The 24170-nt window shown below is 38.9% G+C and overlaps 2 protein-coding genes across 4 annotated transcripts in view; one reads left to right on the top strand and one right to left on the bottom strand.

Annotated features, from left to right (window-relative positions):
• NAIP (NLR family apoptosis inhibitory protein) overlaps positions 1–8947 on the top strand; it is a 19085-nt gene extending 10138 nt beyond the window's left edge. Inside the window, exons 8-14 of the mRNA XM_015818562.1 lie at positions 846–903; positions 1778–3880; positions 4212–4391; positions 5353–5514; positions 6312–6398; positions 6574–6738; positions 7704–8947. Coding sequence (XP_015674048.1) covers positions 846–903; positions 1778–3880; positions 4212–4391; positions 5353–5514; positions 6312–6398; positions 6574–6738; positions 7704–8068 — 3120 coding nt within the window. The 3' untranslated portion in view covers positions 8069–8947. The remainder of the gene's footprint in view (positions 1–845; positions 904–1777; positions 3881–4211; positions 4392–5352; positions 5515–6311; positions 6399–6573; positions 6739–7703) is intronic.
• A 448-nt stretch (positions 8948–9395) lies between these two features.
• On the bottom strand, positions 9396–22398 carry LOC107289744 (survival of motor neuron protein). Of its 3 annotated transcripts, none has more exons than XM_015818546.1 (9): positions 22259–22398; positions 21467–21538; positions 19771–19896; positions 18557–18757; positions 16520–16663; positions 13521–13592; positions 13010–13120; positions 12085–12146; positions 9396–9692 (listed from the first exon to the last, which is right to left on the bottom strand). In XM_015818546.1, exons 1-8 carry the CDS (start codon positions 22313–22315, stop codon positions 12090–12092), a joined length of 840 nt encoding a protein of 279 aa, XP_015674032.1. In that variant the 5' UTR covers positions 22316–22398; the 3' UTR covers positions 9396–9692; positions 12085–12089. The 3 variants fall into 3 exon arrangements, with proteins under 3 accessions (XP_015674032.1, XP_015674033.1, XP_015674034.1); XM_015818547.1 differs by having other exon boundaries at positions 12094–12146; XM_015818548.1 differs by lacking the exon at positions 13521–13592.
• Positions 22399–24170: the final 1772 nt, after the last annotated feature.

Here is a 24170-nt window from a genome sequence, read left to right as displayed (position 1 = left end):
CCTAATGACAGTGAACAAACAGAAATTTAATGAAGTAAAACAAAGTGTCCTTCTCAGTGCTATGGCTGATCAATGAATAGTGATTCAAGTCCATACGATCCCCTTGTACTCTACTTGAATGCTCAGAACAGCCGTACACCACTATCGTTGCTACTTTCCAATCCATCCAAACTTCCAACTCTCATTTTTCAGTGGCCTCATGCAGTGTTTCTTAAATCTTTTGCTCTCAGGACCTTTTTCACTTCTAAGAATTTTGGACAACTAAAAGAGCTTTTGTTTATATGGAATATATTTATCAATATTTACCATTTTAAAATTTAAAATTAATGCATTCATAGAATATTTATTGAATTATGTAAAAATAACCATATTAAACTCATTAGGCATTAAAATAAATATACTATTTTCCATAAAATCCTATATTTTTAAGAAAAAAAATGGAAAGAGTGATGTTTTTAAATTTTTATAAATAATTTCAATATCTAGTAAATATTTTTGATTTTGTGGACCCTCAGGAGTCTCTGGTCTACGCTTTAAAAAATGCTATCTTTTAGTATGTAGTATAATATTGTAGCCCCTGAATCAAGATGTAGAGATCATTCTGAATTTTGGTTTAAGTATGTCCAGGTATCCATTTGCATAGCTAAAACTGATGTGCTGTTGTGCTTTCTTTTTCTGGAATGTCAGCTACAACCCTAGCAATACCAACATTTGTTACATCCTCTTTGTCAATGTAATAGAAATAGAGATTTCTATTTTAATTATATATTTAAGTTTCACTTTCAGCAGTATTTATAATGGATGTGCAAGACAGAACTTTAATATAACATGCTTTTTTTTGTTAGCAAACATATTACAGTGAGAATTTAAATGAACTAGAAGCTGTCTGCTCAGCCGTGACCAGTAAGTATTTTACCACATGCAATGACATGGACCACTGAGATTTTGTCTTAAATTTTAAGATAAGGATGTGAAGTGTTCACTTTGTGCAGCGTCTAATAACCCTGCACTAAAAACACCTGTGCGGCCTTTGTATGCAGTTCACTGATTCAACAAGTTTCTTAAAGTTTATATTTAAATGTCTAAAGTTTCAAACCAAACGAGGGGCGTACACTCAACTGTATTACCCAGCTGGGTATCAAAAGAGATGCTTTATGTAGACATTAATTTATAGCATACTGTGAACCAAGCCTGATATGTGTCAAGTCACTGGTCTAAAGTGAAATGTGAATTTATTATAATCATAATATAATTTGGTGCCTTTGAGCTAGTTTTGACTCCTGCTAATAGTAACTATGTAGGTAAAAAGTGAGGAGACCAAATTTTATCCACCATGAATGTTATCAAAATAACTTTGCTTACACAGTCTGCAAAATATATAATGCAGATTAATTGTTTTAAAATTACTATTTATATATTGAAAACATTAGCATGGCAAATTCTCAAATTTCATCCACCATTTTACCATTCACTTATATGGTATATTTATATGTGCGTTATTATGTCCTTGATTGGGTCTCTTTGCAACATTATAATTAAGAGCAGATATACAGTAGTAGAGAAGTAAACCCACTCCATATTAACATTTTATTTATTTATATATACTGTACAGCAACACTAGGAAGTGTGCGAATAAGACACATCTTTGCTGTAAGTATAGGATGTCCAACAGGAGAACAGACAACTACATGGAAATGTACAGTTACAAATAACAGTTACAGTTAAAACATGTCAGATCAACTTTATCAAGGTAAATGTGTCCTTTCTGCTTTTACAGACATTGCTCTGGATGACCACGAATGGCTGCAAAGAAAGCTCTCAGAGGCTTATAATGATTTCAGTTTCAGGAAAATGATTTCTTTTGGGGACCACACTCATTTTGCTGTTGACTTGAAATTGCTTTACGGGGATCTGGCCATTGTCTCCAAGGACATCAATAACCAACCACAGCAGCAGCTGACATTGCCTGAGATCCTGGAGAGCTTTTCTTCCATCACAGTAATAGAAGGAGAGGCAGGTAGTGGGAAGACTGCATTGCTTCGGAAAATAGCAATTCTTTGGGCCTCTGGATGTTGTCCCATACTCAACAGATTCAAGTTAGTTTTTTATTTGTCCCTGAAATCTGGAGAACGCGACCAAAGTTTGGCCGACCTTATTTGTAGTCAGGTAGTGGGTCTCAGAGGGTCCTTGACTGAAGATTGCCTGAAGAATGTATGTCAAAGTTTAACTAACGAGATCCTGTTCCTTTTGGATGAGTTTGACAAAATGAATGGGCTTCCCCAAGCAATCGAAGATTTGATTCAAAAGAACTATTTGAACAAACACTGCTTGGTTGTTGCAGTTCATCCTCATCAAGTTAGAGGAATTCGCCAACATGCAACCACTCTTCTCAGTATTTTGGAATTTCCATTAAGTAGCACCCTCTATCTGTTAAAAAAACTATTTTCCCACAATATTCAGCTTTTAGAAGACTTTTTTATTCAATTGTCATTTAAGGAGACCATTTGTTCCATATTGAAGACTCCCCTTTTCTTTGCAGCCCTTGCCTCATACTGGGCTCAGTATCCAAATGGCAAACAAGACACTGGTACTGTCATTTTAAAAGCCTACATGCTGTACAGCTTGTTGAAATATCCTCAAGAAGCGGATCGCATAAAAACTGTGATATCTGCTTGTGGTGAATTAGCTTTACAAGGTCTCTTCAAATCCCTCTTTAACTTCAGTGAGAAAGACCTGTCTGAAGTTGGGGTTAATGAGGAGGAAGTTCTCTACTTTGGATTGCTGACCAAGTTTACTACACAAAGGCTCCACCCACTCTATAAATTCTTCCACCTTTCCTTCCAAGAATTTCTCGCAGGACAAAGAATGAGTGAGCTCCTGGCTTCAGATGTTCAAGCAGATATAAAAAAAGGCCTGGAATACTTGCAGCAAATCGACACATTCATGAAAATTAAAGGGCGCTACCAATATATTTTGAGATATGCTTGTAGCAAACCATCCAAAGCAGTACCCATAATAATATCCCACCTACTGAATTTACTCAGTTGCAAGAAGTCATGTGAAAGCCACTCAGATAATACTATTTATCTGCAGCAAACTCCAGAATTTGAATTAATGCAATATGAGCTTATCAGCACTGTCTCTACTTTGGCTCCAGAATGTTATCACTCAGAATTCACCAAAACGGTACTAGTATTTGCTATTGAGTTAGCTTATCAAAGCAATATGGTTTCCAGTTGTGCACCTATGATTTTAGAGCTTCTGATTGGGAAAGAGATTTCTTTAGATTTGTTGACAGATGGATTCATCCGTAAATTATGTCTGGATTATCCAGAAAGTTTGTTCTTACCAAGTAGATTTAAGAAAACGCTTTCAGGCAGGTTGGGCAATACTTCTATGGATTCAATGGAAAGTGTTTTTTTCAACTGGAAGGCTCCATTGGTCGAACCAATATACACTCATGCTTTTCAACTCTTCAGTAATGTTAACCAGCAACTAAAAGAAAACACAGAAGCTATTAATAGTTTCAAAACCCGTATACTCAGACAGATTCCGGATTCCATAATAACTCCATTTCTCTGTGTGAAAAGCTGTGAGAAGATTCCATATCTGAAATTTGTTGTCCATGATATGACTTCCCTTGAAGCTCCTGATATTCAGAACTTAAAATTGCTCTTCTCATTTTTTGATAATATTGAGCTCAATTTGTACCATTGCAATGGCCTCCTTGAGAGTATCAAGCCGGTTATCGAAGAGAACTTGAAGTCTTTTAAAATCTGCAGCTTAAATGATAATGAACTGAATGAGCTGGAAGAAAACCTGCTTCTTTCAATGTCTTCACTGGAATCCCTTGACATTAAGTGGAGCACTTCATTACCAGGTACTTCTATCCATTTTGCTTTTTTATTTTCTTCCAAAAATATTTTTTCATAAATAAATCAGGAAATACTGGAGGATTAGAAGCAACATAAGTGGTTACCAAGTTCCTAAGGGAAGGGTAGTGGTGGTGGTGGTGGGGGAGGACTGCTTTCAATTTTGCCTGATTTATTTGAGGACTTCCTTAAGCATTAAGCCTGGCAAGCATGTCAAATCAATTTACCCTAAAACACATTCACAGTAAGCATGTGCTGGATTTCATGATAAATCTGAGTCATGTAATTTACATGTTAATTAATGTACAAATAAATGCATTGATTATCTGTTTGCCTTAGAACTTTCAGAAACTCTCTTTGCAAATTTGGACAAATACACATTTTTGAAGGAACTCTCGTTGGATCTACCTGGCTGCCATAATATATTTGATACAATCCCAGAGGGGTTCAAAAATCTTCAAAACATTGAGAAATTGATCCTCTGCAATATTCAGTTTAAAACAAGTTCTGCCTGGCTAGGTAAGTGTTATGTGTACAAAAGTCAAGAATGCTTCCAATGGACATCTGGTTGAATATGGATGAAAAACTGGGAGGTTTAATGCTTTTATTTCCCCCCCTCTAAGATAACACCATTCTTTTAAAATGTGTATCTTTTAAATTATATTAGAACTGAGAATTCTTGTTCCTGTTTCAGAATGTAGTAAGTCCAGCTCAGAGGACTCTTAAGTGGAACAGAGAACCTTTTGAGAAGAAGGAGTCACTGAGGCTTCAGGCAATCACAACCACGTGATAGTAATCCAAGTGTGTAACTAAGGGCAGGAGCATCCAGTTGTATATTGTATTGTTCCAAATTGTTTAACACTGTACATCACTCAGAGCTGTGATGGTGTTAGGCAGTCTACACGTTTAATAAATAAACAAATAAATAGACTCACCAAGCAATCTAGGCAAAATGCTGACTGCAGCATTGTGATCCAACCCCAATTACTTTTGTGCATGCATTGGTGAGGCATGGACATACAAATGGGGGAGGGAACTCAAGCGTCATTCAGCAATTGCCTTTTTTGTCTATTTTGACCCCCCCCCTCTAATGGGAAGCACTAATTAGAGAAAATTGGGCTAAATGGTTAAAAGGAATGTGAGGGTTTTAATAAATCACTGTGTTTCACCCTTACATTTTATTTTTAAATGCAATACTCATACCATCAATGGTATAATCATTAGGCTATTGCATGTACTCAAAATGCACATAAAATGGATACGAACTTGAAATTCATATCATGAAGAAAATGCTGAAAATGAAACTGGCAGATTTGTTTGTGCCTAGGGCAAAAAGGAATAGAAGTGAAATATATGCTTATGTAAAATAGATTAACTAACATGAAGTAAATCTACTGTGTATCTGACACTAATATAGTCAAATGTAGCTTAACATCCTTCACATTACAATTTGTTTTTTCTTTTTCTTTTTATTTTACAGTTGAATTCATACGGAACTTTCCAAATCTCTCCGTCTTTCATTTGAAAAACTCAACTTTTGTTGATATGGGGGCTCTTATGGGTGCAATGACTTCCTGCAAGAAGCTCACTGAACTTCTACTCAATGACTTGAATGCTGGAGATAAAGCACTGTGTGCCCTTAGTAAGAAAAAATTAATGGAGAACTTTTGCAATGTTAATACCAAATTACACTTTTGCTTAGTAACAAAGAAGCAATAATTCAAATGTCATAAAGTTCTTAATTTAAAATATATCTCAGAGATTAGACCTTCTGAATATACTTGGGAAATGATGTATCTGGTTTGCTTTTCTTTCTATTCTTATACACACATTGCTATGAAATAAGAATGCTGGGTGTGCTGAGTTGTATTTTTAATCAGAAAAAACATAGAAGGTGCCTGCAGTGGACAGGAGGAATGACCTTGAGGAAAAGGAGGAAGAGCTGATAACCAAGACAATGGTCTGATAAAAGAAACTTGAGTCAGGGCAGGTACTATAACCTGAGAAAACAAGAGATGCTCTTCCTCCTGTTACTCAAAGTCATCCCTTCTTTCCACTACATTCCTGCAAACAAACCAATTTCCTATTTACGTAGCAAGAGGTCCTATGAACTGGAAGATTCAGACGTGTCCGTGTCAAAATCTACAAGATGGTGACTGTGGTATTGTGATCAAAGCCATACTCTTTTATACATAGGTTGATATTACATTCATATAACAAAAGGGTAGAGCTTAGATTGCAGTGCCACACCCATCACCTTGCAGATTTTGACTATAAAAAACTCAGATAAATGAATTACAAGATTAAAGAGTGATAAAAAGCATTTTTTTAATTGTAAAATTTATCGGTGATAACTTTTAGTCATATAATCTGTTGATTTGAATTGAAGGCAGCTCTTTGTACTTCAATTATACCTATATTTATTTTTATATATTGCAGCTGCTGTTTTGCCAAATTTTACAGAATTAAAAATACTGAATCTCTCAGCATTATATCTGGAAAACAAGGAAGCAAGTACAGCACTGGGTATGGTTTAACTTTTCATTCCTGATAAATATTTTCTGAAGTTTGATATAGTGGTTGAAGTGCTGATCTAGGAAACTCAGCATTTATGATGTTGAATTTTCTTGAATAGGTTATATATCTATACAGTACGGTTTCCTGGGAGACGCTCAATTGCCACATCTTTTTTACTTTGCAGCATTAGCTTTACGTTCTCTTATGAATTTGGAACAGCTTATTCTACCTAGTGGAGAAGGAATAAGACATGCAGCTAAATTGATTGTTCAACAATGTTTCCATTTTCCAAATCTTCGTAAATTGCAGTTTAATCTGTATTTAAGTGATGAAGGCCTGTTGGAAATAGGTAAGCTCTTAAAACAAATAATCTCTATACGACTTTTTAGCATACGCCCATCCTCTGTTCATCATCCAGTTGATAGTGTAGATTTGGCCTGGCCCCATTATCTTACGTCTGAGCACAGAGCTGACAAACACATTTTAAAAGCCCTTAGAGTACGGGTAGGCAACCTTGGCTTTTATGACTCGTGGACTTCCACTCCCAGAATTCCTGAGCCAGCATGGCTCAGCTTGGAAACCTCTCCCTTTCCCCTCAGCATGGCTGTCTCAGGAATTCTGGGAGTTGAAGTCCACGAGTCATAAAAGAGCCAAGGTTGCCTACCCCTGCCTTAGAGCAACGTTTGACATATAAAAGCCTGATATAATGATATAATTTGTTTCAACTACATGATGTGACTAATAATTTGCTTCAGTTGAAAGACAATGTAATGCTATGACCATCCATGACCTTAAGGGTGTGGTAAAAGCCACAGTGATATCCCACACATTATAACCTAATTCCCTTCTTTCAAATGCCCTTGAAGGCAAGAGAGCCCTTTGTCTGTAATGCATTCATTTAGATTCCTGCCTTGAAAAGGAATTTGGACATTGCCTAAATGGCTCTTCTAACTTTTCCAGATGATGATGAAACCTCCTTTTGTTAAAAGTGTTTGCTCCACGGAATAACATAAGTATGTCATGTTGAGGGAAGAGCTAATGCTTTAAAATATTAAAAGTCAGTATGTTATGCTCAAATGAATCATATCAAGTTTCATTTCTTTTTATTAAATGGAGAAAGCCATTCCTTTTTATGCTAATTTAGTATTTCTCAACTTTAGTAACTTTAAGATATGTGGCTTTAAACTCCCAAAATTTCCTATCCATCATGCCACCTGAACTGATTCTTTGCAGACTGTATCCATGACACAAATACCACGGTATACAATTTATTTTGAAATAATTTCATTTATTTACGTATTGTTTTTGTTTCAGCGAAAGTAGCTGCTGATGGAGGTTTCCAAAAACTTGAATTTCTGGTCCTCTCAGTCAACCATAAAATTACTGAAGAGACTTGGAGGAATTTCTTTCAAACATTGTCCAACATGTCAGCCCTACAAGAGGTGGATTTCAATCGCACAGTTACACATCAAATCAAATGCCAAGCAGCAACCGTGAAGTCTTTTGTCCAATGTGTTTCTCGACTGCCCAACCTCAGGACAATCGGCATGATTGGATGGTTGTTCGATGAGAAGGACCTCAACATGTTTGAGATTATGAAACAACAACATCCCCAATCAAAGGATTTAACCTTAATTTGGAAATGTATATTGCCATTTGCACCTATTATTGATGAATAAAGAAGTGGAATGTAGTTCACTGTACAGTACAGTAAAGAAGTGGAATGTAGTTCACTGTACAGTATTAACATTATACATATTCTCACCATTTATTGTCTTGTTTTAAAATTTACTCCACTGTCCTGCAATAATTTCTTTTTCACAACCAGATTCCCATTTTTCTGAAAGCACTTCCCCATCAGTATTGGTACCACTTCCTGATTCCATGACATAGTTAGCATGGGCAGCTGAGATAATTTATTTACAGTTCAGCTGTAGCTCAACACAACTTGCATTTCTGTATATTGCTGAAACTTAGTTGAAGGCCAGTTTTCACATTGGCAGGAAAGCTGAAGTAGTCCAAATTCTGTCAAGAAGTTCTGATTTATAATCTATGGAATAGTGATCAGCATGTAGTTGGAGACCACCATCCCAAGTCTATCTGGGAAGAATTACTGCTATTTTAACCTCTTTTTTCTGTCACATCTGTCAGCATTCTTTTCTTCATGTTTCAGCATTTTTTTCCTATTTCAGACATATCTATTTTCATTTCAGATAGTATTTAGCCTGCTTGCAAAAAAATTTATTTCTCCTTTGCTGCACTCAACTGGTAGATAATTTCTGCTGATACTTTTAAGATGTCCATTTTTGTAATAATTTTACAATTGTTATTTTATCTTTTTACATGTTTTTCTGCTGTTCTTTAAAAATATAATAAGCTTCAGGGAGAAGGTCATGATGTTGTTCAAGATATATAAAACTGAGTTCATAACTTGGACATGGTTTCTTTCTTTTAGTCTTGGGATCCTGACCAGAGGAATTATCCCGATGTGTATTGCTTGCGGGTTTTCTGTCTCTATTAAGCAGGGAAACCAAAATATTACCTTAATAAATGTATCATAATATATATTATGCATGTCTATGTGATTTATTAGGTACATTGCTAGCCAGTAAACATACATTAAATTAGTAAAATAGATTCATATGGGTCATATGTAGTTCTGCAACTGCTAATGTGTGTTCAAAATACAATAATTATCATACAAACAATAAAAGGAGATATGGTGTGAGATGAAAAATAGGCTCTTCTGCTAGATACTACTGTGGCTTCCTTACTGCTTCAAAATTGAAATTAGGGGTGATGCCATGGGAAACTTTTAAAACCTTATATGAAAGCAGAGTGAGCTTAATTCATGCAGTATGTGCATTATCTGTGTTCTGTTGTGAGGATATATATCTGCGTATAATCCACAGAAGACTCCACAAAAGGAAACATGACCATTGTGTTAAAAAATTCTTTTTACCTATTCTAGCTATCAGTAAGCTTACTAAAAAAAAGAAAAATCAATTTGGAAAAGGTTAATTTTATTGACCAGTATTTCAAACCAGTTGGGTGATAGTAAGCAACCATTCCCTTAACTGACAGAAGAGTTGTTCTAGTCCTGGATCCTGGATAGTCCATGCATGAACACAGTTTTTCACTTAGGTCATTGCAGTTGTCCACAACTACAAAATGGAATACATCAAGATAATGCTGCTGTGGAGCTAGCAGTGAAGATAAGTCTTCATGTTGGAAATTGACTCTAAGAATCAGCATGTTATCAGAATTTATCTGAATGTTATTCAATCTGTCCAGAATATTCACCTAAAAATGAACACAAGATAACAACAGCAACATTGTTAGTATCTTGCCAGCAATGAAAATAATGTAGACCGTGGCAAACTGTCATCTCTCAGCATTATCTGTTATCTGTGAGATTCCTCTGCTAACAAGGGTAGAGGGGGGGAAACTTTCTCTCTGACAGATTGTCAAAAACATCATGTGGGGAAGCAAATTCATTTGGGAACCTTTGCCAATACTATTATGATTTATTCCAGATTTGCGATGGTGGCAAATGTCTGTAGCTCGGGTGTAGGATGGCGGTGGTGGTTCATTCTCCGAGCTTGTGGGTTGGTTTCTGAAGGTTTTGTTACCAGGCTAGGTAACATCTTCAGGGGAGTTTAGGGGATGTCAGTGTCAGTGTTCCTCTGTTTATAAGGGCTTCATGTGGCCAGAGGAACACTGACACTGACATCCCCTAAACTCCGTTGAAGATGTTAACCTAGCCTGGTAATGAAACGTTCGGAAACCAACCCACAAGCTCGGAGAACGAACCACCACCCTTATTCCAGATTTCTTATAACTGCTATAAATCTGATGCTTAAGCACTTATTCTTCTTGGGCCTGTAAAATATAAATAATATAAATCGGAATAACTACTTCCAATGATTTTACCAATCCTTAACCTCTGCAGCAATTTTGGATTCAGTAATTGTATTCTATGAGTTCTAGATACTACTAAGAACGATTACAAGACATGCTACAGTGGGGGAGAAAAGTATTTGATACCCTGCTGATTTTGTATGTTTGCCCACTGACAAAGAAATGATCAATCTATAATTTTAATGGTAGGTTTATTTTAAAAGTGAGAGACAGAATAACAAAAAACAAAACAAAAAAAAACCCCCCAGAAGAACGCTTTTCAAAAAAGTTATAAATTGCATTTGCATTTTAATGCAAATCAGCAAGATTTCTGGCTCCCAGGTGTCTTTTATACAGGTAACAAGCTGAGATTAGGAACAATCTCTTAAAGGGAGTGCTCCTAATCTCAGCCTGTTACCTGTATTAAAGACACCTGTCGACAGAAGCAATCAATCAATCAGATTCCAAACTCTCCACCATGGCCAAGACCAAAGAGCTGTCCAAGGATGTCAGGACAAGATTGTAGACCTACAAAAGGCTGGTATGGGCTACAAGACTATCGCCAAGCTTGGTAAGATGACAACAGTTGGTGCGATTATTCGCAAACGGAAGAAACACAAAATAAATGTCAATCTCCCTCGGTCTGGGGCTCCATGCAAGATCTCACCTTGTGGAGTTTCAATGATCATGAGAATGGCGAGCACTCAGCCCAGAACTACACGGGAGGATCTTGTCAATGATCTCATGGCAGCTGGGACCATAGTCACCAAGAAAACAATTGGTAACACACTAGGCAGTGAAGGACTGAAATCCTGCAGCGCCTGCAATGTCCCCCTGCTCAAGAAAGCACATGTACAGGCCCATCTGAAGTTTGACAATGAACATCTGAATGTTTCAGAGGAGAACTGGGTGGAAGTATTATGGTCAGGTGAGGCCAAAATCGAGCTCTTTGGCATCAATTCAACTCGCCGTGTTAGGAGGGGGAGGAATGCTGCCTGTGACTCCAAGAACACGATCCCCACCGTCAAACATGGAGGTGGAAACATTATGCTTTGGGGGTATTTTTCTGCTAAGGGGAACAGGACAACTTTACCACATCAAAGGGACAATGGACAGGGCCATGTGCCGTCAAATCATGGGTGAGAAGCTCCTTCCCTCAGCCAACGCATTGAAAATGGGTCATGGATGGGTATTCCAGCATGGCAATGACCCAAAACACATAGCCAAAGCAACAAAGGAGTGGCTCAAGAAGAAGTATATTAAGGTCCTGGAGTGGCCTAGCCAGTCTCCAGACCTTAATCCCATAGAAAATCTGTGGACGGAGCTGAAGGTTTGAGCTGCCAAACGTCAGCCTTGAAACCTTAATGACTTGGAGAGGATCTGCAAAGAGGAGTGGGATAAAATTCCTCCTGAGATGTGTGCAAACCTGGTGGCCAACTACAAGAAACGTCTGACCTCTGTGACTGCCAACAAAGGTTTTGCCACCAAGTACTAAAGTCATGTTTTGAGAAGGGGTAAAATACTTATTTCACTCATTAAAATGCAAATCAATTTATAACTTTTTTGAAATGAGTTTTTCTGGATGTTTTTGTTGTTATTCTATCTCTTACTGTTAAAATAAACCTACCATTAAAATTATAGACTGATCATTTTTTTGTCAATGGGCAAATGTACAAAATCAGCAGGGGTTCAAATAACTCCCCCCCCCACACCCTCTTAATACATTCAAGCACCCTCTTAATACATTCAAAGGAATATCTTCTACTGCACAATGCCAATAAGATGCAATACTTACCAGACTTACTTCATGTGAGTGTGTCTTCCCACAGAAGCTTCCGCTCGGCCCTGCTTTAAACCCTATGCAATGTAATACACAGTTTGAAGTTAAGGATTAATACATTTTGCAGTCCTGCAAGAAACAGGTAACACAAATAAAAATCCAGTGATAAAACCACCCTGTAAAAAGTGAGCAGGAAGGGCTTCCACAATCAACAGTATTAACAATTTATGTGCAAATCCATGAGCTATATAGCTTGTGGTTTTTTTTCCCTTGCAGCACAAATTATAAGCAAATGATTCCAAAGCAAATAGCTTTGGTTCCAAGCTTAGTTTATGATGAAATAGAAAAGTAGTAATTTTAATCCAAACTACTGCCATTCCTGCCCTCTGGAATACCATTCTTTCCGATGTCTGTTTTATAATAATAATCTTATCCCATTCCCTTTTCTGATAGTCTGGAACTTATGAGCAGGAAGTATCTTAATATTATTTTTTAATGAAGTTCTGGGAGTCTTTTGATTGAAGAAAAGAGTAATTATAAATAATATTGTCACTATTAGGTAGTAGTACTATCTATTAACCTAAAATTACTGTTGTATATTTTTAAACATATAACCCAGAGAAGCAGATAGCCAAGATATATTTATAAGCACATCACTTATAATAATTAAACAGAAATAGAAAACCAAAATACAAATAGAAAATAGAATATAAAATATAAAATAAAGATGGCTTATTGTAAGCTGGAGAAATGAGGAACTCTCCCTTTAAACTACATGGTTTAATATTTACACTAAGTTTTTATATCAATCTCTGTATATAGGACATTTCTTTCAAAAAAGCCATACTGTCACAAATCACATTTTTATTTTATTTTTAGCAACAATAAATCTGATAAGGTAAGCAGTTTGCCTGTTAATATGAAAAAAAAAATGTCTCACCAGGTAGTAGCCAGTGTGGTAGCCACTCATATACCAAGCTATTAACATACTTCCTAAAGCTTCATCATCATCAGGTGAATCTGAACTAAGAAGTGGAGGAGGTGGTATCAACTAGAAAAATAAAGGACAAATTTATCAGCTAGCTTTTAGTGTTTCTCAAGGCTGGCTGGATAAATCTGGGAATTGAAATCCACATATCTTATAAAGTATCCAAGGTAGAGAAACATTAGTTTGTACAAACAAAAAGGAAAGCACTCATCTTAGAAACAACAGTGACATTTTAACTAGCTAAAACCACAACACACAAGTTCAGAATTAGTAACTTCTAATTTAATTTATACATTTTTTATTACTGCTTATTAAATTCAAACAAATCCTTACTGCAAAATCAACCAGATTAATGAAATAAAAATTATAGAGGAACATTTCATGACAATTCTCAACTGGAAACTCAACAACATAGTTTTTTTCTCACAACATGACATGCCTTTTATTGCCTATCATCACTCACCGGTGGTCCTGAGGGCAATGATGGAGACCAGCCTGATAAGAAAGGTGGAGGCCCAGGGAATTTCCTTCCAGCCTAGAGCAGCAAAGCACTCGTAATCAATTATACTGCCATATTCATGCATGACTCAACAGTCCATAAAACAAACCTAGAGAAACATCCATTTGCTTTTGGGCAAACCTGATATGAGCATCAATCAAACTTTATTATGGTCAAACACCAGCATAAGGAGAGTGGAGTACAATCAAAATCATGCCTATTGGCTTCACTGGCAATAAAGGTTGGTATCTTAGCTATGTAGCCCAACTGATGCTCTGTGTCTGCTACGTAGTATTTAAATAATGATTTGGCCTGATTTGGAAAAAAAGCCTGAGGATGAGATTTAGTTGCCACTATCTTTTTCCATGTGGACTGAAAACCATCCCTCATAGTTAGTGGGGCAAGCCAAAAGGAAAAAAGCCAATAGTTGGGTATGGTCATTCACACTCTAACTTTCACTTTCTTGAGACCCGTTTCTAATCTTATGGTGCCATTAGAAACACATTTGGGGACTTGAAGGATCGATTTTAGAAATTTGGACTGAACACGTTCTAATGATGCAAAACTGGAAAATGGACCCAGCTGGGCATAAAGAAGTTGTACTATTGGCTTGGCTTCAAATAATTTGCTGCTGAATGTAGTGGCCACCTCTTGTCTTGGGGAATAAAAGTTTGTGTTGAGGAGATGGCCTACCATGGAGTTGATATGCAAGCTGAAGTTAATATAGACTCGAATGATCTACTCATTCTGGAGCCAGATAGATAAGGTTAGTTGGAATGCACTGTCTCCGGGGCTGGGAGAAGGACATTTGTGCTGTGTGCAGAGGATGTGGGCACTGGGGCGTGGGCATCAATATTTTTCTTAGTGAACTATGGGTTTTTCTCTTCTTAGCCATGAATTCCATTTTTACAAATTCCAGTGATTTTCTGATAGTGGTGTGACTTTAGCCAAAGTGGAAAAGATCTGCAGATCCGTGTGTTTCTGCAAAGTATTTTGTGCCTCCCTAGTTTGTTTGTTTGTTTAACAATGTTCTCTTGAAGGGATTTTATGAAAATAGTCACTCTAAAGCAGGACTTTTCAACCTTTTCACCCATTGTACCACTTTTAGGATATGGCAATATCCGAGTACCACCAGTCGCCTAGCAAGGTGTCAAAAACTTGATGACCAAAAAAAAAAGGGGGGAAAGTGATAAAGTACAGGTAGTCCTCGACTTACAACAGTTCACTTAGTGACTGTTTGAAGTTACAATGGCACTGAAAAAAGTGACCCCCAAGCCACAGCCGAGCAAGACACCTGCCTGCCCTCCCGGCGGCGCTCTTCCTCCTGTCCAAGGTTTTCATTGTTGTGAACATTTCTGTTGAGGATTGGTAGCGGGGGTGGGGTGGGGGGGTGTTTGGTTTTTATTCCCCCCCGTCTGCTGGGTGGTTGCAGCAGGTTTTGGTCACTTCACATGACTCTGGGACACTGTGACCGTCATAAATATGAATCAGTTGCCAAGCATCTGATGTAAATCACAAGACCCTGGAGATGCTGCAACATTCCAGCTGATCGGCACTTCTTCTGGGCCCAGCTGGAGCCTGGCACTGATCCTGGCGCTTCCATTGAGCCCTGACAGCCCTGAAGAAGCGCTGATCCTGGCGCTTCCACTGAGCCCTGACAGCCCTGCAGCTCCAGCCATCTCTCGCTCAGGCTTGTGTGGTGCTGCCACCAGTTCAGCTCATTCCTCTCCCCCGCTACCACTTTTCTAGGATGGTTGCGTACCAGGTGCCAATGTACCACAGGTGGTACCCGTACCACTGGTTGAAAAGCCCTGCTCTAAAGGACCTGAACCATTCTCCAAAATTTCTATTTTAAGTCAATATTAATTAAACCACAGAACTGTAGAAATGTTTCTATAACTTCTTTCAAATGGCTAAGCTTCATTACAGGTAGTCTTTGACTTACAACAGTTCATTTAGTGACTGTTCAAAGTTACAATGGCACTGAAAAAAGTGACTTATGACCATTTTTCACACTTACAACCATTGCAGCATCTCCACAGTCACATGATCAAAATTCAGATGCTTGGCAACTGACTCATATTTATGATGGTCACAGTGTCCCAGGGTCATGTGATGATCACCTTTTGCAACCTTCTGACAAGTAAAGTCAATGGGGAAAGCCGATTCAATTAACAACTACGTTACTAACTGCAATGATTCACTTACCAATGGTGGCAAGAAAGGTAGTAAAATGGGGCAAAACTCACTTAACAAACATCTCACTTAGTAACAGAAATTTTGGGCTCAATTGTGGTCGTAAGTCGAGGACTACCTGTATTTTTCAAAATTCTCAGAAATTTCTTCTGAGTGGGACATGACATGCCTCCAGAATCTATGAAGCAGGGAATCAAATTTGCGAGATTTACAGAGGGTAGATTTGATTCAAATCAACCCTTTTAATGAAACACTCACACAGCTGCCCTGGTCATCATTTTTAACTGAGCTGCATGAAATAGGGAGACAATTAGGTTTTCACACTGGTACACTACTTGTTGGATGGTTTTGTTTATGCACAAAGCAGAAAAACTAAATGTTTATTTTTTTCAGATTCTCTTTACACATTGATACAATTCACACAAAGTTCTGTTCTGATAACGTTCAGTATCAAAGATTTAAAAAAAAAATCAGAAAATCTGAGAGGGGCATATACTTTTTCAGACAACTGTGTTTACTCATCTCCTTCAATATAACCTACTAACCTGCAGCGAGACTCTTTTGATATCTGATAGGAGTCTTTTCCGTCCAATATGAACAACCCAATTATTAAACTGATAGCATGTTTGTTTGAATAGTTTCCAATATGTCCTTCCTCATAAAATTAGTTTCAATACTGCACCTTAAGTTTTAATATAACAACATCTTAGTTTTGTGAATGCCACTGCCTAGTAAGGTAAAACTTTCAAACTTGCTTATAAACTTACCCTTTCTGATCCGTGTGCTGAAGGTGATGATGGACGAGGAAAGTGGGTGTTCCACTGCGCTGATTTTGTGTGGTTGTGTTTGCTTTGAGGTGACCGGAAGGAAAAGTCACTTTCATCCGTTGAATATTGAGTCTCATTTTCATTCTAATAAAAAAAAATACATTAAATTTTATGAATGTGCAGCAGATATTTAAAATTACAAAATATATTGCACTTTTTGTTTTCATTCTATTCTCTGTAAAATATACTGTTTTAAATGCAACTACTAAAATCCCTATTTCAAAATAACCAAATAGCTTCAATAACTTCAATAAACTAATTTGTTTAGCAACCAGTAAAAATGACAATAATAACCACAAAATAGCTGGAATAGACTGTGGTCACTAAATGAAGACAGGATGTAACTTTTTAGTTAGCTGAACTTATTAAGCTGCAAATGTATTTCTCTGTTGGTAGCCTTGATTTGAAAACTACAATAGGTTATGTGGACATATTTCAAAAATACAAAGAGAGCAAGTATAAACTACAGGTAGCGCTCGAGATATGAGTGTAATGGAGCCTGCCCATTCCATTCGTAATTCGAAAACTCATAGAGTGAATCTCATATCTCGAACAAGATCACTCCCTTGCTCGTTAAGATGCATGCGGCTTGTTAAGTGAACATGAGGTATCTCAGGGTGGGACAGGCCATGAAGGGCCTATAGAACAGGCCCCCAAGGCCTGCCCAACCCACTAAGATACCTCATGCTTCCCCCTCCCTTCCTGCTGTGCCGGACTCACCTGGAAAAGATCCGTCTTCTCTCTGCCGCAGTTTCTGCTGCCGCCCGGATCTGAAGCTGGGGGACAATTCCACACACACCCATGGCCTGATCCTGGTGTCAGAAGCCTTTTCCAGGCCGCTGCCACCCGGAAACAGGCTGCCGGAGGGCTACATAAGCGTCCCCCAGCCTGAGATCCAGGTGGCAGCGGCCTGGAAAAGGCCTCCGGAGCCTGGATCCAGCCTCCGGAGGCACGTGGAAGTGTCTCCCGGCTTCGGTTCCATTCTGTTGCACAGAACAGAGATCTAAAGTACCATGAGATCACACGAGATCAGTAATGTGAGATCTCGTCCCACTGATCTCGTGTGATCTTGCGTTACTTTAGGCCTCTATTCTCTGTGAATGCATCGAAGGCCCGGAGCAGCCAAGAAAGCGAAGGATTTTGATCTTCACAGGGTGAATACTAAAGACCTGGTTCCTAGGAAGACCCGGGAGGAGTGGGGAGGGAGGGAATAACCAGGATGAATGTTGCAGTGCCACTGCAGTCGCTCGTAAGGTTGAACGACTGCCATGGTATGGCAACATTCGTATTTCAGGACTTGCTCGTAAGCATTAGGAAGCGCTCATCACGTAACTTTGAACAAGCATTAAGTGAATGCTCGTAACTCGGGGGGTTACCTGTATTTATTTTAATTATGAGCCATTTATCAGAATGTTCTGGATCAGCTCTGGGGAGTGAAAGAAACAATGGCCTATGTAACTAGGATCATACTAGAGCTCAATAAGAGCCTTAAGTAGCTAAGTAAGAAGCTCACTCAACTGCAGAATAACGCTGTATTTCATATGTATTGCTTTTTCTTATCACACAATATCTTTTCCTGATATTTTCTTTGTGAATTATATGAAAAAGAATAACGGAAATAAGAACATGAGCTTTCTTCAATTGCCATCTTAAGTGCAGGACAAACTTCTGCAATAGGACATTTGTTATATCCATTTAGGCTCTTCGTGTGATGCAGAACCTTGAAACAAGATCAGGATTCTCTATTGCACAGGAAACTTATAGAACACCTTACATTGTGGAAGTTCAACTCTGAATGTGAAGATATTAAAGAGAGTGATGGGAAACCTATAAAACTATTACATGCCTACATCATTCCTCCTGTATAGAATCTACAAAGAAAACATATATTTGGCTCTAAATGCAGTCTACTTCTGTTAGAACCTTAACACTTGCAATATTTTTCCTATTTGGTATAGGTTGTTACATTTGCTTTACCTCAGCAGCACTTTTCTCTTCATTAGTTCCCTCAGCATCCATCGGTGGTAAAAGATCTGATAACTTCTGCTCTTCCCTATTACCATATCCAGTATAAACTACTACACAAGTTCCTTTCTTCCAGTTAATTGAGGTAATAGTTGCTTGGTATACATTGCCATCTTCAGACCAAACTGCGCTACATACATCATTAACTCTCCACTGCATTGAAAAGAAAAATGTTACATTAATGATGCTTCAAATCATTTTTTTTCTCACCTTACTATATATTTACTATCCAATTTCTGGCATAAAGGTGTGACATTATTTTTATACAGCAAGCATTCTGAACAGCTAAAGTAGTTCTGAATTTATTAATGGATTGATGGAAAGATAAAAAAGCAAATCTGAATAAAGTGGAAGGTGTGTAAGTGAAAGTTTTGTTTTATTTTGGGATATGATGGTAAATCAGACCAGCTCATATTGTACCAGTTTTAAAGATAAACAAATACACACACACACACATCTTATAATTTTTTGCCTTGGGTTTGATACAATTGCTTCCTTGGACTTGTACTATATAATTATAAAGAAAAAATAGTCTTTTGTAGAACAATGCTCTTGCTATTTCATAAATTCTTAGTTTTTGTAATTATTATTTATTCTGGCACTTAAATATGTATATAATGCCCCCAAAAAGCTTATCCTAAGCAGGATAGCAATCTTACTATTTAAATACAAAGTACATTTCCAGCCCGGACATCTTGTCACTTCAATCAAGTTACTTTTTAAATTTGCAGTTCATGTTTTAAGGGTCCCTGCTTTATTATTCTTACTGAAATAGCTTTAATGCACTAGAAACACAGATTCAAATAATACAAAGTGTACACGTTTTCATAAACATACCATTTTATAACAGTAGTAAACTATTTCAGGAACTGGAAAACAACTAGCCTACCAAAAAAGCTTAAATCTTGGTAAATAGCCGATGTCTCCATTTCTCTATCAAATGTCATGTGAAACAAAATTAGATAATTGAAACTTTGCCTCTTCTCTGTTTCATGCCAGGGAGCAATTTTTGTCTTTTTATTTCAGATTTTTAATTCCTTTTTGAAGTCCATTTAAAATGCTTTTTTTCAATAAAACAATTATTATGAATTCTTTTATTGATTTTAATCAATTCGATTGTTCTTTTATTAATTCTAAATGCAGTGTACTATTATACAACCAACAACCTGTTTTTGTGTTGTAGCATTATTTTTCTTTCTGCTCTTATTCTTTTTATTGTTTTTTCTTTTTGTTCCAGCATTTTGCTCAGTTTTGTCCAAAGGCTCTGAACAGTCACCATTCTTCAAGGCATTCTGTGGGAGAAAGTAAAGAAATTAGTAAAAATAGACATTTCTTCAAGTTCAGCTTGACTCCTGGTGGTTCATAGATGTGTTTTCCTTGGCAACTGGCTTTCCACTACCTAGTCTAACCTTGGGAAAATCCTGATAGACTTTCAATCAAATGTTAATTAGATCCAACTCCCTTAATTTTCAGGTTCATTGGTTCTGCAACCAGCTGCTTATATATTCAACACCCACTGTAAAACTTCATTTTACAACTACCAATCTTTTAACTGTATTATGATTGTTTAAATAAACATATTTTAAACAATTTGAAATAATTATGTAACATATAGAATGTAATAAATCAAAACATGTAAAAAAAAATCTCTTGGGACTGTACAAGCAATCCTTCGAAGATTTGTGATGTGTCTGAGTATCATATAAGCAGATAGTTTGGTTGTTTCTCTTTCAAACTGTGGTTTCTAAAATGTAGTTCTTAAGAACTTCTGTAAGCTTTCAAGTGATATGTAATTCTCAGAAAATGAGAATGTGACATATTGGTTCAAATTTAGTTTGCTTGCTTCTACATAGTTAAGCATAAAGGTGATGCTGCAGGCACAAGACAAACAACTTGTAATTTTGGCTATTTAACTAGAATATATTATTAAAATAAAAAGTCTCTTTAAAAATCTATATTGGTTTTCTTACAAAATTTGTTACAAAATTAAATTAACCAGAGTATGATTGGGGAGCTGAAGAGTAGCCAACCTGGGGCTTAGTCCTGGCACATAGTTCATTCCCCCCCCCCCAAGATAAATAACAAGTAAAATTTAGAAAATAAAATCCCTTTGTATATGAGGGCAATTTGGAAATAAACCTCTGTTTGGTTATCAATGACAGACACTCACAGACACAGAACTTTTATTATACCCGATGTTTGTTATGGATGGCTTGTCTGAGTTTTCTTAAGGTTTCACAGTAACTTCTGAACTGATGGTCGAACCACGCTCCATGAACTTCATTAGCAGCACTCCTTTGGCATCTTCACATTTGGCAGGGTTTTCTATGGCACCACTTCCGGTGTGGTGTTGGTTCACGATAATGCTGGCCCGCACACCGCTATACTCCCCCCAAGAACTTTTGAAGCAGTTCCGTTGGGATGTTTTTGATCACCCCCCCAAAGCCCAGATCTGGCGCCAAGCGACTACTACTAAAGAATTTCAAACCTTGTAAGATGCCTCAAGCGCCTCAATTTGAATGGTGATTATGTCGAAAAGTAATGTAATGTTGTAGCTTTCTAATATGTATAATAAAAGTTCTGTTTCTGCAAGTGTCTGTCATTGATAACCAAACGGAGGTTTATTTCCTAATTGCCCTCATATAAACATGTTCTTCCTGAAATGTTTTGCGTTTTGAGTGCAAGTGTGTGAAGCTTTTTGTACTCTGACTACATCTCTAATAGGGAAAATGATTTCTTTAGCATTTTCTCTTTGGTTTCTAGCTAGTTTAATGTTTAAGAATCAAAAAGCATATGATGTATACATTTCAGGAAAAACAATCTTTTAGCCTAGTGAGCGTGAAATTCCATTGTGTGTCTTACCTTAAAAGATGCAACAGCTTTGTCATACGCTTTGATCAGGGCTGTATCATCCCATATATCAGAATCATCACTCTGTGAAAAGCAGAATAAAAAACGTATTTTTCTGAAGAAGTTCAAACACACACCCACACACGTCTCAACAATGAACCATGCAGTGTGAATAATCTTGGCTTTTGTCGGACATCACTATTACTTTATTTCAGGAATACTACTGACATGCTGGAGCCGAAGCTCTGGGTGACGCGAACCAGCCAAGTTGACTCTATCGCGTGGAATGGGAAAAAAAACAGCAACTTTACACGCTTCCCTGCCGGGCAGCACGACAAAACTCTTTCTGAAATGCCGGCAAGGTTCGAGCCGTTTTGCTCCGTCTCCAGCGCAGCTCCCAGGTCGAGAAACTCGGGCGCTTCTTCGCCCTGCTGAAAGGAGCCTCGCGCTTCCCCACATTTCGGGCAGCCCGAACGCCATTCTGGCCGGCCAGCCAGCCCCCTCCCCGCCGGCCCCCACGCTTCCTCCTTTAAGTCAGGGGTAGTCAACCTTGGCTCTTTTATGACTCGTGGACTTCAACTCCCAGAATTCCTGAGCCAGCTAAGCTGGCTCAGGAATTCTGGGAGTTGAAGTCCACGAGTCATAAAAGAGCCAAGGTTGACTACCCCTGCTTTAAGTAAAGGGGCTTAGGCTCCCTCGCTGTTTCCTTTCCTTCGCTTCAGAGCTCCCGGCCAGTCACCGCGACCGTGGTTCTCAAGAAGGAAAGGCGAGGCCCCTCCAAGAGACGCCGCCTAGCGCCGTTACCTGCCCGGCCCCCCGTCTGAACAGGACCGCGTCGCCCCCTGCATCGCGAGAAGCCATGTGAACTTCCGAGCCAGAGTGAAAAGCGGAAAACGACTGAAAGAAAGCGCCTTTCCCGAAGGCCACTTCGCGGGTACCGCCTGCCTCCTTCGCCAAATATCTCATGGGAATTGGTCCGGCCAACGAGGCTTCCGCAAGCGCGGCCGGCTGCGCGGCACCGTCCCCTACTGGTTGGGAGGCTTCCCTTGCCAGGAGATCATCGCTTCGTTGGTTAACGGCCGTCAAACACCGGCTCTTGCTCAGTTGGAGACCGGCTCGGCGTTTTCCAACAGGGAGGCCACAACCTACCAAATGCCCAGCCAACGGGGGCGACAGCGAGTGATTTGGGGAGGCATAATCTACAGAAAGCAGCAGGTTGGGAATCATTTTTTTATCCTAAGAAAATCCAAGATTTTCCAAGAATGATTCTATAGCAGTGGTTCTCAACCTTTTTAATGCCGCGACCCCAACCCGTCATAAGTCGAGGACTAAACCGGTCGTAAGTCGAGGACTACCCAACCGGTCGTAAGTCGAGGACTTTCCCTGCCCGGGAGCACCGCGCATGCATGGTTCTGCCCCCGGCGCCGGCCGAGGCATAGCTGGCAAGCGGCAGAGACGGAGCAGGCTGACCACCAGCTGGCCCAGCCCAAGGGAGGTAAGGCACCCGCCGGAAAAGGGGGAAAAAATGGACAAAAAAAATGGCGGACAGTCTTGCTTGACGACCCCCGTGAAATGGTCGATCGACCCCAAATGGGGTCCCGACCCACAGGTTGAGAACCACTGTTCTATAGCCACAAGCATACCACCCTTCTCAAGTCCTATCTCCAAGGGACTGCCAGTGTTCTGCTTGGCGTAGCCCGTAAATGTAATTAATCTGACAATCCTTTACCCACCGTCAACTGACCCATTTCTTCTTGCTTAGATTTTTTTTTTATCCTGCCCTTTATTACTTTGATAAATAATTAAAAGTGGTGAACATGCCTAATATTCCTTCCTCCACTTCATTTCCCAACAACCTGTGAAGCAGGTTGGGCTGAGAGACTGACTGGTCGAAAGTCATCCAGCTGGCTTTCATGCCTAAGGCAGAACTGGAACTGTCTGCTAATTTCTAGCCTAGCTTAGGTCAACACAGTTATGTAAGCACACTATACTTACTTTCACCTCTTCGCAAAGTGTGTTTGTGTCAATTTGATCAGTAATTGGTACAGTACCAAGGAGCAGCAACCTGCCAGTTGCTGTTAATGCAATCCATTAGTGCATTTAAAAATAAGTGTCTCCCTTCCACCACCACCAAAGAGAATGCTTTTTGTTAGCAACCAAAGGTAGGGTATTACAATATTCTTTTGACAAAATACAGCAAGGGCCAAAAGCTGAAGTCTGTTTATCAGGATCTATACTAAGTATTACATGACCAATGGTCAACCAACAAACATCCACCAACTCCCAAATTGAGGTGGGTAGTACTAGAGCTACAATATTTGAAGCATTTCTCTTTACTGTTATCTATTGGTCCTCTAGCTTTTGCATAAAGCTTTAATGGTAGTCAAATTTAACACAAAATAGAAAATCCTCTAGGTCAGTGATGGCGAACCTTTTAGAGACTGAGTGCCGAAAAACCGCCCCGCCCCCACCCACAGAGCCACCCACCACCTCTACGGCCCACCAATCGCCCAGGCGGCCCTGTAGTGCCATGGCAGCCACGCCCTGCAATATCATCTGCACGCAACGGGGTGCAAGGGCGGAATCTTGTCCCTACTGCCCGGCTGCCATGTCCTTGGCTGCACTGCTCCATACGGGCTGCACCTGGGGGCGACTCTCCTCTGGGGGGGCTGCTGGTGGAGGGGGCCACGGGGGGAGGTGGGGCTGGAGTATGTGT

The sequence above is a fragment of the Protobothrops mucrosquamatus genome, unplaced genomic scaffold, assembly GCF_001527695.2.
Source record: "Protobothrops mucrosquamatus isolate PMUCROS unplaced genomic scaffold, P.Mucros_1.0 scaffold762, whole genome shotgun sequence".
In the NCBI taxonomy this organism is placed as follows: Eukaryota; Metazoa; Chordata; class Lepidosauria; order Squamata; family Viperidae; genus Protobothrops; species Protobothrops mucrosquamatus.
The sequence above is the reverse complement of the archived record's forward strand: the minus strand, read 5'-3'. Positions and strand labels throughout refer to the sequence as shown.

Coding starts and splice junctions, on each gene's coding strand:
- LOC107289744 (XM_015818546.1), bottom strand. CDS start 22,315: ATGGCTTCTCGCGATGCAGGGGGCGACGCGGTCCTGTTCAGACGGGGG. Junction 13,121..13,520: donor CATTGCCCTCAGGACCACCG/GTGAGTGATGAT, acceptor TTATTTTTCTAG/TTGATACCACCTCCTCCACT. Junction 12,147..13,009: donor ACCACACTGGCTACTACCTG/GTGAGACATTTT, acceptor TACATTGCATAG/GGTTTAAAGCAGGGCCGAGC.